Here is a 15,674-nt window from a genome sequence, read left to right as displayed (position 1 = left end):
ACTATTTTCTTGGTTTCGGTTTCTTAACAGACAGAATGTCCCATCCTACCTCGCTGACTTGGTTTCCCTTATGTTGGTGCCGGCTGCTCCAGCAGCTTGTCTCCCTTAAGTTGCTTCCAAGTTGTCGCTGAGATGGTGTGCAGCGTCTCAGCCTGTCTCGGCCCTGGTGGGGCGATGGGGCGTGACATTTAGGAAGATGCCAAACTTCAGTTTTGCCAAGGCGCTGCCTCCCTGGAAAACAGGTCTATAATTGAAATGATGATAAAGAGACACAAAGTAGGAAGAGGGTACTAATTAAACCGAGTATCCTTGTCATGGTAGGAGAGAATCAGTCCCACGACATCTCAACTAGGGAAGATAGCAGGCTCCTTCCAAAGTTTGAACACAGTTTGCTTTGATGATGATAAAGGCATTTTATCGTTGGTGGGAGCCACGCAAACCACGCGGAAACAGGAACAGTGGAGATTTTTTTTTCTTTTTTGAAAAATCTGCCCTTTGTTCATTCTTGCTAAGTTTTTAGAATAAATCAAGCATCTCCAGAATAGGCAAGCCCATGCCTACCCATCCACCACCCCCAAAAACGATTCAGAAATAATCCATCAGCATTATTCAATTGCAATTATAATTTTTGAGTTGGAAGGAATCCATTAGCATCCCGCCAAGTGACAGCTTGGTAAAGGCCTTTAACAATTCCCCAAAATCCATCAATTTCCCTCAGGCATATCCCCCCAAATCAACCTTGCCGTAACATGGAAAATATACACTTGACTCTTGAACAACACGGGGTTAGGGGCACTGACCCCAAACAGTTGAAAATCCATGTATCATTTTGACTCCCCAGAAACTTAACTCTTAGTATCCTATTGTTGACTGGAAGCCTCACCCATAACACGAACATCAATTAACACGTATGTGTGTGAAGTATGTATTATATACAGTATTCTTACAATAAAGTAAGCTAGGGAGAAGACAATGCTATTAAGAAAATCATAAGTGAAAGAAAATACATTTACAGTGCTGTATTTGTCAAAAAAAAATGCTCACCTGTAAATGGACCTATGCAGTTCAAACCCGTGCCGTTCAAGGGTCAAGTGTGCCTTCAAAACAAGCCCCACCTTCCAACCCCATCGCTGGGCTGAGTTCCTCCATATGGGGAGTCTGAAGCCACCACTGAAGGATCCCTGCATACGAAGCCCTCTGGGCTGGGATCGTAGTGTCAGAACGGTCAGCGTGAAAGTGAATGCTACGTGGGTGACCTGCCCTCCTGGGTCCAACTTCTGTTGCTACTGGTTTCCAGTGACACCTAGAGGCACAACCTTCTCTGAGGCTGTTTCTTCCCCCATAGAAGAATTTGCAGCTGCAAATCATTCATTTCTATTTGAAGTAGTTGTAGGAAAGGAAAGTGGGAGTAGTCAAGGGAGCTCACGCAAACCAGACTGGGGTGAGCTGGGGATGGGGCCGAGGCACTGGGGTGCAACAGTCACAGGCCGGAGCCTCCAGGTCAGAAACTCCCCAGCAGGTCCTGCTTTGTGGGGCCCATTATTTGTCCACCGAACCTTCAAAGCCTGACCTTCACGTGCTACTCTCAGAAGTTTTGCCATGTCTGTGAACCTTGTATATGCATTCTTACCTAATGCTTTCATTTGTCTTTAAGTTGGCTCACTTGCAAGTAAACAAAACAAAACAAAACAAAACAAAACATGTAGCAGGTAAACCAAGATCACTTGCCATGTTGCCAGTAACCAAAAACTAAACGTGGCTCTAACTGGATTCTCTGGCTATGGACGCACCAAGCCTCAGACCTGTTCTAATTCTTTAAAAGCTACGTTAGTAAGTTTCAGGTAGATGTCAAAGACACACTAGCACCAAACTGGTACTCTGTCCTTGAAAAAAGGAGAACTCGGGGTGCCTGGCTGGCTCACTTAGAAGAGCACATGAGTCTTGATCTCGGGGTTGTGAGTTCAAGCCCCATGTTGGGTATAGAGATTACATAGATAAATAAAATTTTTAAAAAATAATAAAACAAGAATTGGCAGGGGATTGAAAAGGAGGTCCTTTTCTTCACTGATCCCTAGTCATTAAATCCCAGGTCCATGTACCACTCAAAGTCACTCAGGTACTGCTAGTGGTAAGGGCCCCGTTCTTGGGGAAATGTTGGGATGTCCTCAAAGCAAGATGGTTTCCTCATCTAGAAATGAGGAGGTTGGACCAGTGGCCTTCAGGGGGTCCTTCCACCAGCACAATAGAAGTGTGGGTGGCCAGGGAAGTCCCCTGAACCGCCTTCAGGGACCCACGGTATGGAATCACCAAGGTTCCTGGGTGGGCTCTTAGATGGTTCTGGACTCCCCTGGGTAGATTCCCCACCAGCCTTAGGGTCCTGAAGGCACCAGCAACGCTAATGTGCTCAGGAGATGTTCAAACCCGACCTGCTCCGTGGACAGCAGGCCCAGCTCTGACCTCCTCCTCCTCCTTTTTATCTCCACAGGCAGGAGGGAAGCACTACCATCCAACCTGCGCTCGCTGCGTCCGCTGCCGCCAGATGTTCACTGAAGGAGAGGAGATGTACCTCACAGGTAAGCAGATCAGACCTTCCGGAAGGCAGCCCTAGCAGCCCACGTCTGGGAAGGAGGTACCGTCTCCTTCATTGCAGTGTTATCTTTGTTTTTGGCTTGTCCTCCGGATTGCAATTAATTCGCCCCTCCCTGGGTGGTTTGGGAAAGTTGCCGGTGTGGCTAATATGAAGTGACATGTAATCTGCCTTCTGTCCCTGTGCACCTCCACCCCGCAGCCCAGCTGGCCTGCTTCCCTGGCAGTGCTCTGAGCAGACTCCCCGGGCTCCGCCTGGGGGCGGGAGCGGGAGCTGAACCAGGCCAAGGGGTCAAGAACCTCACAGGGATGCCTGTGTTGCTTGCTGCGGGACGTCTGCAGCTTGACGGCCTCTACCCCATCTCCCTCTCCCGCCCCCCTCACCTCTGAGCACCACAGCGGCCTGCTGCTCGGGGTACACCAAAAGGAATGGAAGGGAACCAGCAGTCTCCAAGAAGCAAAGAGGGACGGTCTCCCTCTGCCATCTCCCAGGGCCCAGCCCTCTGGCCCCAGGCTTCTTGGAAGGCTCCCAGTCACCCCAGGCTCTGTTCTATGCTCCAACCTCGGCCCAGTCCATCCTCCCAGAGTATTGTAGTGTTCTCAGCAGATCCCTGTCTTCAGGGCCCCTGGCTGCCCACCACTGTAGGTATGGGCACTTCAGCCTCGCGTTCAGGACCCTCTCACTGAGGTCTCAGACTGTTTCTAGCCTTGAATAAACCCAACATCTCAGCTGCCAGAGCCCTCTTGCAATTGCTTCTCCATCCACTCAACAACCATCTCCTGAGACGCCACCATGTGCGGGCCCTGCCGCAGGGCCTTAGTGAGCTCCAGCTCCAGCCCCCTGTGGGAGAGCCCCCGCTCCCCCCCCCCCCGCAGTCAGTAATCCCACAGATAACCATCGTGATAAGCTTTATGAAGGGGGAAGGTAAGGGACCCTGAGAGCACTGAATGTGTGGAGTGGGCGTTGGGGAAGATTCCCTGAGGGCCAGGAGCTGGGCCCCAAAGGATGGGTGGGCTGGGATACGCCCCCTGAGGAGACAAAAATCTGTCAGGCTCTGAGGTGGGTGAAGAAATGGCAGGTGGCAGGAGTGGGAGACTGTAGCTGGAGCAGGTGAGGTGAGAAGTGAGGCTGGGGGGCGGGGCGGGGGGCAGGGGCAGACAGCGAACTCACCCTGCCGCGTCCTTGTTGGGGCCCTCTGCTTGCCTGCCTCCTGGCACACTCCAGGCTCCCATGCCCTGTTTGGGATTCTGCCATTCAAGGCCCAGGTAGGTCACACCCAACTGCATGACCCCCGCAGGTGCCCCCTCACCCCACCCACAACTTAACACACTCCCTCCTTCCTGGTCCCCTCCAACTTGCAGTGCTGGCCTTGGCCTTCTCCGGAGACATTTTGCTCAGGACATTGACCCCACTAAGTACTCACTCTACAGGTGGTCATCGTGGGCTGATTAGTTGGATAGCTGGGCGATTAGTCATCCCCAGATGTTTGAAGAGCCACTGGAGGGCCCCTCCTCCACATTTCCCCCCAGCGCAGAACTAAGACCCTGGAAGCACTTACAGCGAGTGTGTCTTCCTATCATGCTTGTGCTAGCCGCAAATGCCCAAGCTCCCTCAACTTGCAACGCGGGCCTTTGCCTCGACCAGGTTTTCTCAGCCTTGGCACTGTTGACGCTTTGGGCCAGAGAAGTCTTTGGTGTAGGGACTGTCCTGTGCATTGCAGGGTGTTCAGTAGCGTACCTGGCCTCCACCCACTTGATGCCAAAAATATCCCAGACATCTGCCCTGGGGGGCAAAATTGTTCTCTGTTGAGAACCACTGGCCTAAAGATAGTCAAGAGAATCTCACACCTTCCACTGGGAATGCTGGGGCAGGAATTCTCTGTTGGATTGGACTAGGTGACCATTTCCAAGATGCTGGAAATTTACAACTACCTACTTATATGTACAGCCAGACAGATACTGGAGATGGAAGGGTCCCAGGGGTCACCCTAGACTATGAAGTAACAACCCCCGGTGTATAGATGGGAACTGTGAGGCCCAGAGAGGGGTAGAGCTTCAGCGGCAGACTGGCTTTATGATGCCCACCCCAGGGCTCTTGCCAGCTCACCTCCTGGGACAGGCTCTGCCTGCTACTTAGGTCCCTGCAGGGACTGGACCTTCCCCTCCCATCAGCGCTGATCCCTAGCGCTTCCTGCCGCAGGGCCCTGGGTTATGTGCTGGGAAGTGCCCCTGAGTCTCAGCACACTGCATGATGTCTTCGTGGACCCCGACCACCATGGGAATCCTGACTGTGCCCTTAGTTTGGAAATTCGCTGCATGGTCTTCGTCTCCCCCCTTCCTGGTAAACACATTTCCTAGTGTTGAAACTGTTCTGTCATTCACATCATAGAATAATCAACATCTTTATCTCCCTGCCTGAATTCCCAATCCTGATCTCCCCATTTGGCGCCTTGAATCCTGGCTTCATTGCTTACGAAGTTTTTGACCTTAGGCAAGTCTCAACACTGAATCTCAGTTGCCTAGCCTGTAAACTAGGCTAATAACAGCCCCTACAAGATAGAGTAAGTTCGTGACATGTGGAAAGCTCTTAATTCATTCAGTCATTCAGCAAATATCTATGGAGCACTGTCTGTGTGCTCCCTTAACAGCTGGAGATATAGCAGTGAGCTTGTCCGGCAAGTTTGCTGCCCTCACGGAGCTCACAGCCTCGTGTATCAGAATCTTCTAAGCCTCACTTCTGGCCAGAACTTCACAGAGTGCTGCAAGGGTTAAGTGATGAGGGGAACAGCTTGGTGATCATTTGAGAGAATGCACAATCGAACCCACGACAGAGATGCCTGCAGGAGGTGGGAGATATTTTCGGTGACGAAGAAGAGCCTGTCACCCTCCTCCTTAATTATCCCCATTCCTACCCTCCTGGCTCCTGGGAGAGTGGGAGTAATTGCAGGGCGTTCGAGGACCTGCCTCAAGGGATGCTGGGTGATTGTACAGTGAGGGGCACCAGGCCGTCCCATGCTGTGGGTGTCTTAGGGGTGTCAGCCACCAGGCGGTTCTGCTACTACTAAGAGCCAGGCCTGTGATTATCTGGGTGGGGGTACCAGGACTCAGAATGATAGTCTCCAGAAATGGCGAGAAAATTCTCCTTGCTGGCAGCACAGAAGTGAGGAGACCCAGGACTCCTGGGTTCAAGCAGCAGCACTCCTGCAGATGGGCTGTGACCTTGAGAAGTGACTTCCTTCTCTGGGTCTCTTCTTTCACCTGCAAAATGAGGATAATTATTCTGTCTCTCATCCATACATTCAAACTGGGGCCATGCTACGTGCCAGGCCCTCTGCAATGTGCTGGGTGCTCAGACAGGAACGAGGCAGGAGTGCTTGCTTCCTCGGTGGAGTTCACTACCAGGAAGGGAGACCGACTGTAATCAAATAGAAGCGTGACTATAACGACAAGCTGTGATAAATGCAGAGAAGGGAAAGTTTGGGAGCAATGGGAGTGTGTTTATAAGGCTCCTGGTCTAGTCTGGGAGGTCAGAGGAGGCTGTGCTGAAGAAGGGAAATTTCAAGCCAAGACCTTGGAAATGGGTAGGAGGTGGGAGGGTGAAGAGGGGAGGAAAGATGGTGGAGGCAGAGGGAGCAGCAAGTACAAAGGCCCTCAGTGGGAGGAAGAGCATCATGCGGTGGGGAAACTGAGGCAGGCCCCACACGCCCTGCCTACAGAGAGCAGGTATGCTCCACAAGGTACTCGTGAATATCAGAGAGAATGACTGTGAAGGTGCTAAGTGCCCCGTGAAGCAACATGAGAGAGAGAGAGAGAGCATTAGGAAGGCTGCACAGTTTTAAATCCCAGTCTTGTCAGTTCTGTAGCGGGACGGCGAGGCACTGGCAGCCGGCCTCGGGAGGCTCTTCGGGTCAGTTTGTTTGTGTTTTAATTACTGTGTGATGGCTTTCTGATGAGCTCTAATTGGGAGAAAGCTGACGCCTGTCAAGAGGAGAACTTTTGGGGCCCCCCGGGAGACCAAAGCAAGTTTTCTTCTATTTGTTGTAAGTTCTGTCGTGCATTCAGTCTTTTAACTGTTTCTGTAAAGATGCCAGATTTCTAATCTGTTTGCTGTCCAGGCCCTTCACTGGGGCTTCACCAGGAAATCACATCATTGATCTCGTGCGGCAGAATAATAGCCAAGCGGCTGCAGCTTGGGGCAAAACACACTGAAATCACGAAGGTTACAACTGCCAGGTCGGCAGGAGTTTTTCTAAACCCAAAATGTGGCTCATGAGATAGATTTTGGTTTTATTCTAAAAATGCCTGTACCCAGGGAAGAGGAGAGACTTTGTGCCTCTCCTTCTTTCTACGCTACATACATCCCTGTTCCGAGGGTCTGAGAGAGAAGGACACTGGAGCCCAGGAGCTCGGCTGCTGAGTTTTAAACAGGTCTCTGTTATCGTTCATATAGTTAATGAAAACCCGCAGGCAGGAAATCCTGACAAACCTTGCTCTGCTAAGGGAAGAAGTGTAACAAATTGTAGGTCCTGCTAATAATAATAATAGGCCATCAGCTGATGTTCCTGGAGTACTTAGTTTGTGCCAAGCTCTGTACTAAGAGTTTTAAATGCAGTCTCCCATTTTATCCTCACAACAGCCATGAATATCCCCATGTTAGAGAACAAGAACGTTTAGAGAGGTTATGTCCCTGGGCCAAGGTTAACTGGCCTATCTTACTAGGCTTTGTTTAAAGCAGTTTCTCCCATTTGTTTTCAGAATTCTTTTCTTTTTAAAAATTTTATTTATTTATTTGAGAGAGAGAGATAGAACGAGCAGGGGGAGGGGCAGAGGGAGAAGGAGTGGAAGAGAGAAGCAGACTCCCTGCTGAGCAGGAAGCGCACTCAGGGCTCAATCCCAGGACCCTGAGATCCTGACCTGAGCTGAAGGCAGACACTCACCTGACTGAGCCACCCAGTCGCCCCTATTTTCAGAATTCTTCACCTGTGGTTTGTAGTTGGCCTTCTGAATCCAACGAAGCTCCTAGAAATTGCTTGTCAAAGTTCGCATGTAGGTGTATTTCTTTAAGGAGAGGGTCCGTAGGTTTTGTCAAATTTTCAGAGGTGTCCACAGCCCAAAATCAAGTGAGAAGCCTCAGTTCTGTGTTACTGCAAATCCAAAACAGAGCCCTGAAAGCTTGCTTTGATCACTACCTCAAAACCTTCTCTTCTATAACAGTGTCTATTTCGGATCACATTTTTTTTTTTTAGTTCAGATGATATAAGGTCCTGGTACCAGGAGGTGTGTATTTCTGGCACAGCTGGGGACGCCACTGACATGGAGCGGAGGCTTCTTTTTCCTCTGACAAGTACCTTAGAAGAGGTGCGTGGAGCAAACAGATGTTCAGGGCAGGTGCCTCCCGTTGGTACGGATTGTAGAAACCCAGCCCTCAGTCATAATCGACGTGTCTCATCAAACCACACTTTAAAAGGCACCGACGTACTATGGGTTGCTATAAGTTAGTAGTTTAGCATTGTTATTTTAAATTGGATCTCTCTCCTGACAGCTTAGCTTGTAGGAGTAATGCTTCAAAACTTTAAATCTCATGTTTCCCCAATCCTGCTACATAATTTTAGACTCTTCAAACATATCCTGTTACTGTACTAAATTGATATCTCCTAACGTCTGAATCTAAGCGTATTTCACTTTAAATAGACTACATTTTCATTTTGGATGAGCTGCGATATCTTTTTTAGATTTTTAGGGTTACCAAACATCTTGAATTCTATAGAAAATATTATAGCATAGTAGCTTGAAGTTTGTACTTTAAAGTCTGTTTGCAACTTGCTTCTTCTCTCCGGTAACCTCAAACTCGAGACGATGTGGCCATTTTCTCGCCAGTTACACGTCGCATCTATTCGCCAGCCAATTTGTCCGCGTTGGTCAGAATTAGGTCCAGAGTAGCAATTTCCCTGTGCTTCCTCTATTTCCTGGGAAACAAAATTGCCCTCTGGGCAAGTCAAGAACTTGTCAGATACTCGGGTTTTAGCTCAATGAGATGTTTTATTAGTCTGGACTTTTTAGGTGGCAGAAACAACCTTAGGTAAAAGGGGATTGATCATCTCACAGAACTGAGAAGCATCTAGAAGCAGCACGAGTGGGTTGAGGAGCCCGCAGGGGTCAGCAGGTGGTTCTGCTCCTTGCTTCCTTCAGCGTGTGGCCACACACCCTCCGGCCCTGCCCCGGCTGCCTCCGTGCTGGGAAAGGAGGGCTCCGTGGACACAGAGGGGCTCCGTGGACACAGAGGGGCAGCATTCCGTGCCAGGCTCAGCACAGAAGTCCCGGAGAGACTTTGTGGAGCCTGACTCGGTCCTATGTGCATACCCAGGCGAGGGTGAAGAGACCATGCTGGACGAAGCAAGATGTCTTAGCTCCCTAAACTCCAGTGTCCCCATCTGAAAACAGGGATAGCACTAGGCCCACCTTGCCAGGCTGTTGTATTAAGTGAGCGAACATACAATAAAGCCTTAACACCAAGCCTGGCACTGCCAGGTCTGCCCACCTGAGCTCACGTAAACATCCAGAAATGTAGAAATGGCCATTCCCCATGACGCCATGCACTCAAAAATGCTGGCTGTTTTCAATATTACCATCATTATTAACAACGCTGAACACAGGGCTTAGCCTATGTGGTCAGTAAATGTTAGTTATCATGGCGAGTGTTGACTTAAGTACTACTGTTCTAAAATATATAGCATAAGGCCTGGCATAGGCACTTTCTAAATATTAGTTATAATAATCTAATATATAAATAATAATAATAAATAAATCTATAATAAATTTTAAAAACTAATGATAAATGAGTTACAATCAGCTGTTAGTATTTCCTACTGAGCTACTGGGCACGTGGGTGCTGCCACACTCCTTCCCTCACCGGGCCTCCTATCCTGCATGCTAACCAGCCTCCTGGGAGCTAAGCACTTTCTCCCTCCACCTCTTTATGAAGCTTCAAGCCCACTTGATCCTATCAGCGCCAGGCAAGCGAGGCTTTTCCACTTCTCCTGAGCTGCCCTCATCCCTGGGCACAAGGCCAGCCTCCCAGAGGGGTGTACTGGCAGCGAAGCCGGGCTTCTGTTCGCCCACTCCACCCGCGCAGCCAGCCCTGGGCGGCACACCCCTCGCTCGCCCAGGCCAAGGCTCCCGGGAGTAGAAGAGAAGACACTACCGCCCTGCCCTCAGTCCTCTCCGGTACTCCTTTCCCCTCCCCCAGGCTAGATCCAGGCAAAGAGATTTTTTTTTTTTTGGTAGGAGAGGGTAGATGATGATAACCCCAACAACTGACACTCACAGAGTGCCAGCTCTAACAGACCTAGCTCTGCGCGCTCTGCGAGTATGAACTCGCGCCTGCTCACCACAGACCTCTGAGGCAGATACTGTTATCATCCCCATTTTACCAGTGGGGAGACTGAGGCACAGAGAGGTAACTGAGTAGCTCTAGATGATGCAGGTAAGAAGGGATGTAACTGGCATTCAAACCCCTTAAGACTATTACAATAAACAATGCAGAGATTGCCCAGTACACGGTAAAGACTTCCCTGTGCCCAAGATGGTACTGACGATGATACAGCTGTTCTTGTACGTCCGCGTCGCCAGGAAGGCTCACTCTTCTCCCCGTGGCTGAGTTTGAGACCCTTTAGTAATAACAGAAGAGCAGAGAATCCTGTGGTCTACAGAAGCCGTCCACCTGCTAGGGGCAGGAAGTAGGGATTTTTTGGTTCGAGGTGAAAGTCACATATCATAAAATTAACCATTGTGGAGTGTACAATTCAGTAGCTTTTAGTATATTCACAACGCTGTACAACCAGCACCTCTACCTAGTTACAAAACATTTTCACCCCAGAAGGAGACCCATACCGATTCCCCTCCCCCTGGAGCCTGGCAACTACGAATCTGCTATCTGTCTCTATAGTTTACCTATTTGGGAAATTTCATATAAATGGAATCCTACAATGCATAGGTATTTATGTCTGGCTTCTTTCATTCCGCAGAGTATAATGTTTTCTAGATCCATCCATGATGTCACATATATCAGTGCTTCATTCCTTTTTATGGCTGCACGCTGTTCCACTGTGTGGATACAGCACATTTTTGTGTGTCCAGGCAGGGATTTTAAAACAGCCCATTCCATGATCCTAGCAAGTCTAGGTCACAGAGGCTGTGCCGCTGACGTACAGGCAGAACTTGGAGAAATGTCACCTGCTACGGTCAAAAGAAATCCGGGGAAGAAACTTGCTGTGAGGGAACACCCTGGCTAGGATCCAGCTTTGAAAACCCAAATGCCTGCTGAAATGGGCGAGAAGGGCCGGGAGGCAGACAGCAGGGAGGGTCGGTGGCCACCTGCAGGTCTAAAAGCATTCAGATGCTCAAAAACGCTGTGCTGGGCAAATCGAACCTTTGGGTGGGCCGGGTTCAGCCACCGCTGTGTCTGTAACCCTGGCTGAGCAGTCTGGAAGACAGTGGTACCAGGTCGGGCTTCCGCATTAAAATCACCACTAATGCAAAAAAAAAAGAAGAAGATTGGCAAATGGAATTTCTACGTCCAGCAGAGAGATGAGTGGGTCCCTAAACATTAAATAACCCCCCAAAAATAACCCAAAATGTGGGGTGTGCTGTGACCAGTCAGAGAGAGAAGGCTGGTGCTGCCTCTTCTAGGAATTACGAAGAGCCTTCCTACAGTCTGAGGGATCATTTCGGAGAGTCTATCTCGGCCTCTGAGTCAGCTCGCATGGAAATAGCTAATTCCTTCCCTCCGTAACTATTACAGGAGGTTTTAACCACGGGACCTGGAACTGTCAGGGACAATCTCAGAGGACAAGGGTATGACTCGTGGAACCAGGAGTCTAACAAGCAAAGGTGCTGACTTCCTACAAGAAGTTAAAACGTCCCTCTGTCTCATACAATTGGTTTCTTTATCCCATCACATTCCAAAGGAATGAATTTGGAGTGTTAGCTAGTATTCAGCCCTGTGGTTCTCCCATCGGAGTCCAAAGTCACCGGGGAGCTTACTAGGATCCCAGATTCTCAGGCCCCGCCTGCAGGAGTTGACGTCAGGGGCTCCATGGGAATCGGCATTTTACCCGGCTTCTGGACAACTGGGCCACAGCTCACACTTGGACAAACCCCAGTCCAGTGAATATTCTGACAGACACTCACTCTGGAATTGTAGCTGTCAAATCAGAGTCTAGATTGTACTGCTTGTCCAAATCTCCGAGCCCGGATTGGAGAGTTCAACTGGCCTAAAACAGCACATCCTGTTTCTTTTGTTTTATTCACTCACTCCATGAGGATTTCTTGAGTCTGCACTCCCTGCAGCTGTATTTGCAGATAAGACAGATGTGAATCCCGCTCCTTATAGAACCTACATTCCAGTCTAATTCATTGGATAGGGGCAAATAATTCATTTTTTTCTATACGGAGAAATCTGTGAAGATGAAAACACAGAATCTCCAAGAGTTGGGAGGGAAAGTAAACATCCATTAGTGTAACTACCTCATTCTATTTCTCCTCTACAATATCCCTGCTGTGCACGTATCCACTCAATGTGTACTTACATACTTGCAGGGACAGGGAGCTCACTCTCAGAATGGACCCGTTCAGTCCCCAGACATTGAATTTTCTTTCCCTGAAACTGCTGCCCTTGGTCCTTGTTCTGCGTTGCAATACATGCAGAACGAGTTCATTGCTCTTCCCACAGAAAGGCATGAAAATACTCAAAACCCTTTCTCACCATTCTGCTACGTCTTCTCTTCTCCACGGTGAAGACCCTGCCTTATGGCCTAATTTGGGGTTCTCTCTCCATCCTAGTTACTATCATTCTCTGGGTGCCTTTCAACCTGTGTCTCATTTTAAAATACAGAGGTGGGGGCACTTGGGTGGCTCAGTCCGTTAAGAGTCCGACTCGGTTTCGGCGTGGGTCAGGATCTCAGGGTCGTGAGACTGAGTCCCACGTCGGGCTCCATGCTAGTGTAGAGTTTGCCTGAGATTCTTTCTCTCTCTCTCTCAAATAAATAAATAAAATCTCTTAAAAAAAAAAAAAAAGAAACAAAAAGCTAAAATAAAATAAAGAGGTAGGATCCAGCCATTCATTTATGTCTTTATGAAACACACATGAGCCAGGTGTTGTTTTAAGCTCTGGGGAGAAAGCCCATGGAAGAGAGTAACAACCTTCTTCACTCTGGATGCTGTCTTTCTGTCTTTGTCACGTCGTTGAGCTACCAGCTAGTGGCAAAAGCTCAGCAGGCCACCATTTGCTAGGGGTCTTCATGAACAGATGACCTGTTCTTACCTTGATTTACCTAAGTCTGTTGCTCACAAGCAGCAAATTCCTTCCCTCTTTAGTTTCGATGCTCTCCTGCCACCTGCCAAACTTCTGCTTTCTTTTCATCTCTAATTATATTTCTTTCTCCCTTTTGATTCTCCCCACTCACTTCTATAAACCTGCTTTCCTGTGAGCTGGGTGCGGAAGCCATGCGGCTCAGCGTTATTTCAGAACAGATTATGTGAGCAGCATGGAGAGACCATCGAGTCTGACCTCCTGTCTTTACTCATCATTGCCCCCCATGAGGACTTCTGCATGACCCTTTTCTTTCCTGTGCCTCTTTCCCTTTATCTCATGACCTTCTTGGACATCCGTATCCCCTTCATCCATTTCCTATGGTGACCTGTGACATATGCTTCCTGGCAGAGCCACAGGGGTAAACAACTCCTAGTGCATTCAGCAGCATCCCGGGACCCGGAAATTCTGTCTCTCATAACGCCCCAAAGCAAGGATCCCCACCCACACTTGGGAGCAGACACACCCTGTGAAGGCCAGGCTCCAGCCGCAGCCCCGGGGTCCCTCTACTGGGCTCCGTGAGCCATTGCACTTTACGTGAGCAAGAATTAAACTCAGATTGAATTACTAGGAACACAAGAAAATCAGCAAACAAAACTGAAGGATCCCTATCTATCTCATAAATGACAAATTGGGCCTAGAATTAAAATTTTGGAGATGAACACAATCTCCAAGACCGTCCAAATCCCACCTCATTGTTATTCCGATGAAGAAACCGGGATGGAAGAGAGAATGTGTTCAGGGCCAAGCAGGGGCAAGAATCCAGGCTCCAGAAACAAGATCCCAGGCTCTTTACCTCGGGCCTATCTTCTCTCCATCACGTTTTGGGAGCTAATTTTTCAACTTTACGGCAACACCCCCCCACACACCCACCCCACCCTGTCGCTTGGCCAGCATTCCAGTCCTGGGGGTTCCAGGCAACAAACCATAATGGAAAGTATATCCTAAAAACAAAGTCAGACAAACAAATGCCATCTGGGTACTCAGGAATCCAGCCATTTGCTGGCTTCTTTCCTTTTCGGGCTGGCAATAAGAGCAATGGCACCAAAGGGATAATATGTTCCTACTTTTCCTTCTAATCCAGGACACCTGTTTCTTCTTTGGGGAATGTGTAATATTCGGGGCTTCTTCTCAACATGTGACCAGACACCTGTTGCTCATGCCTTTCCAAACTGGCCTCTCGAGTTTGGGGCTGGCCAACTGGACACCCTCCCCAGTAAAATGCAGGCATTTGCAATATACTAAATTTGAAGAGTCTGGAGCCTCTTAGGAATTAGCAGGTCAAAACAGTGCTCTCAGGCAGACTATATACACCATGACCCCTCCCCCTGCTTCAGTGTGATAGCTCTCGTACACTGTCGTAAGTCTTTGAAGGGAAAGGAAGATTGGCGTTCACCATGGTCCAGCGCTTTATTTCACCTCCACTGTCATTCATTCATTCAACAAATATTTATTGACCACCTGCTACGTGTCACTCACTGCCAATCATCCACTCATCTGTTCACCCCACAAACATGGATGGGGCCTCTGCTGAGAGCAAGATCCCATGCTGGATGCTGCAGGAGAGCCAGCAATGAATAAAGCTCAGCCCCTGTCCAGAGGAGCTTCTAATTTACTTAGGGTCATGCATCCACAAGCCATTGTGATTTGAGGTCGTATGTGTTAAGAAAGATACAAAGAACTATGGATCGCAGAGAAGAGAGAAGTCACTCCCAGCTGGCAGGTAAGAAAGTTTGCAAGAAGATGCCATGTGAGACCTGGACCTTGAGGAATGGGTAGGATTTGGACAGGTAGAAAGAGTGGGAGTGGCTGATCGAAGGAGCAGCAAAGAGCCTGGTTCACCAGGGGGTCCCCCTGGCTTCTATGAAAGGCAAATGTGCTGGAGCAAACTGGGGTGAGGGGTGGCGAGAGAGCTAGTAGGCGTGAAAGGTCTGAGCCTTTGTTATTTTGCTGACCCTTAGGTTCTGAGGTTTGGCACCCCATCTGCAAACAGGCAGCCCGGGCAGAGAAGAAGTTAAAGGTAAGCAAGCTGGTAGTGATACCAGACCACAATTTTGCCACCGACTGGGGGCACTGTGCTTTAGTAGGGGGTCTTTCCTTAGTATGCACGCTCCCAGATGTATGTCCGGATCCTTAGATTTCCTTAATGGTAACACCTGCCTCATTGGGCATTTGAGCGGATAAAAACATTGGATGTGAGAGCACATTGAAAATTGTAAAATTTTGAGTTTTTAGCATTTCTGAGGCAAGGCTTTTGCCTTAGTATTACTCACCAAGATGGTGGCCTCGTTGAAGCACACATGCTGGGGGTTTTCCCTAGCCTAACGTCATTTATTAAGAATAAATAGAAAGAATAATAGCGTTGACACGGAAATTGACAGTTTGTAAAGCACCTTCACAGCCACTGTCTGATTTGATTTCGTTAACCCCGTGGATCAGATGGGGCAAAGAATTGTATCTTCTCTTTGCTCGTAAGAATCAAAGTCTAAAGAGGGTGTTGATTTGCCCACAGTAACGTAGCAAGCAGGCGCACAGCCAGTGTCCCCAGGGGCACACAGGGCCAGCTGTGATCCCGCGTCCTTCTGAATTCCTGTGCTCCGACTAGTACCATGAAGTCCTGTGAGTCTGGGTTCCTTTTTTTTTTTTTAAGATTTTATTTATTTATTTATTTGACAGAGAGACAGCCAGCGAGAGAGGGAACACAGGCAGGGGGAGTGGG

At 48.9% G+C, this 15,674-nt stretch overlaps 1 protein-coding gene across 7 annotated transcripts in view; it reads left to right on the top strand.

Annotated features, from left to right (window-relative positions):
- ABLIM3 (actin binding LIM protein family member 3) overlaps positions 1 to 15,674 on the top strand; it is a 107,669-nt gene that overhangs the window by 65,748 nt on the left and 26,247 nt on the right. For all 7 annotated transcript variants that reach the window (XM_034656911.1, XM_034656910.1, XM_034656909.1 and 4 more), the window contains exons 8-9: positions 2,486 to 2,573; positions 14,917 to 14,975. In XM_034656911.1, the coding sequence (XP_034512802.1) occupies positions 2,486 to 2,573; positions 14,917 to 14,975 (147 nt within the window). The remainder of the gene's footprint in view (positions 1 to 2,485; positions 2,574 to 14,916; positions 14,976 to 15,674) is intronic.

This window comes from Ailuropoda melanoleuca, chromosome 3 (genome assembly GCF_002007445.2).
Source record: "Ailuropoda melanoleuca isolate Jingjing chromosome 3, ASM200744v2, whole genome shotgun sequence".
Taxonomy (NCBI): domain Eukaryota; kingdom Metazoa; phylum Chordata; class Mammalia; order Carnivora; family Ursidae; genus Ailuropoda; species Ailuropoda melanoleuca.
Note: the sequence above shows the minus strand (reverse complement) of the source record. Positions and strands in the feature narration are given on the sequence as shown.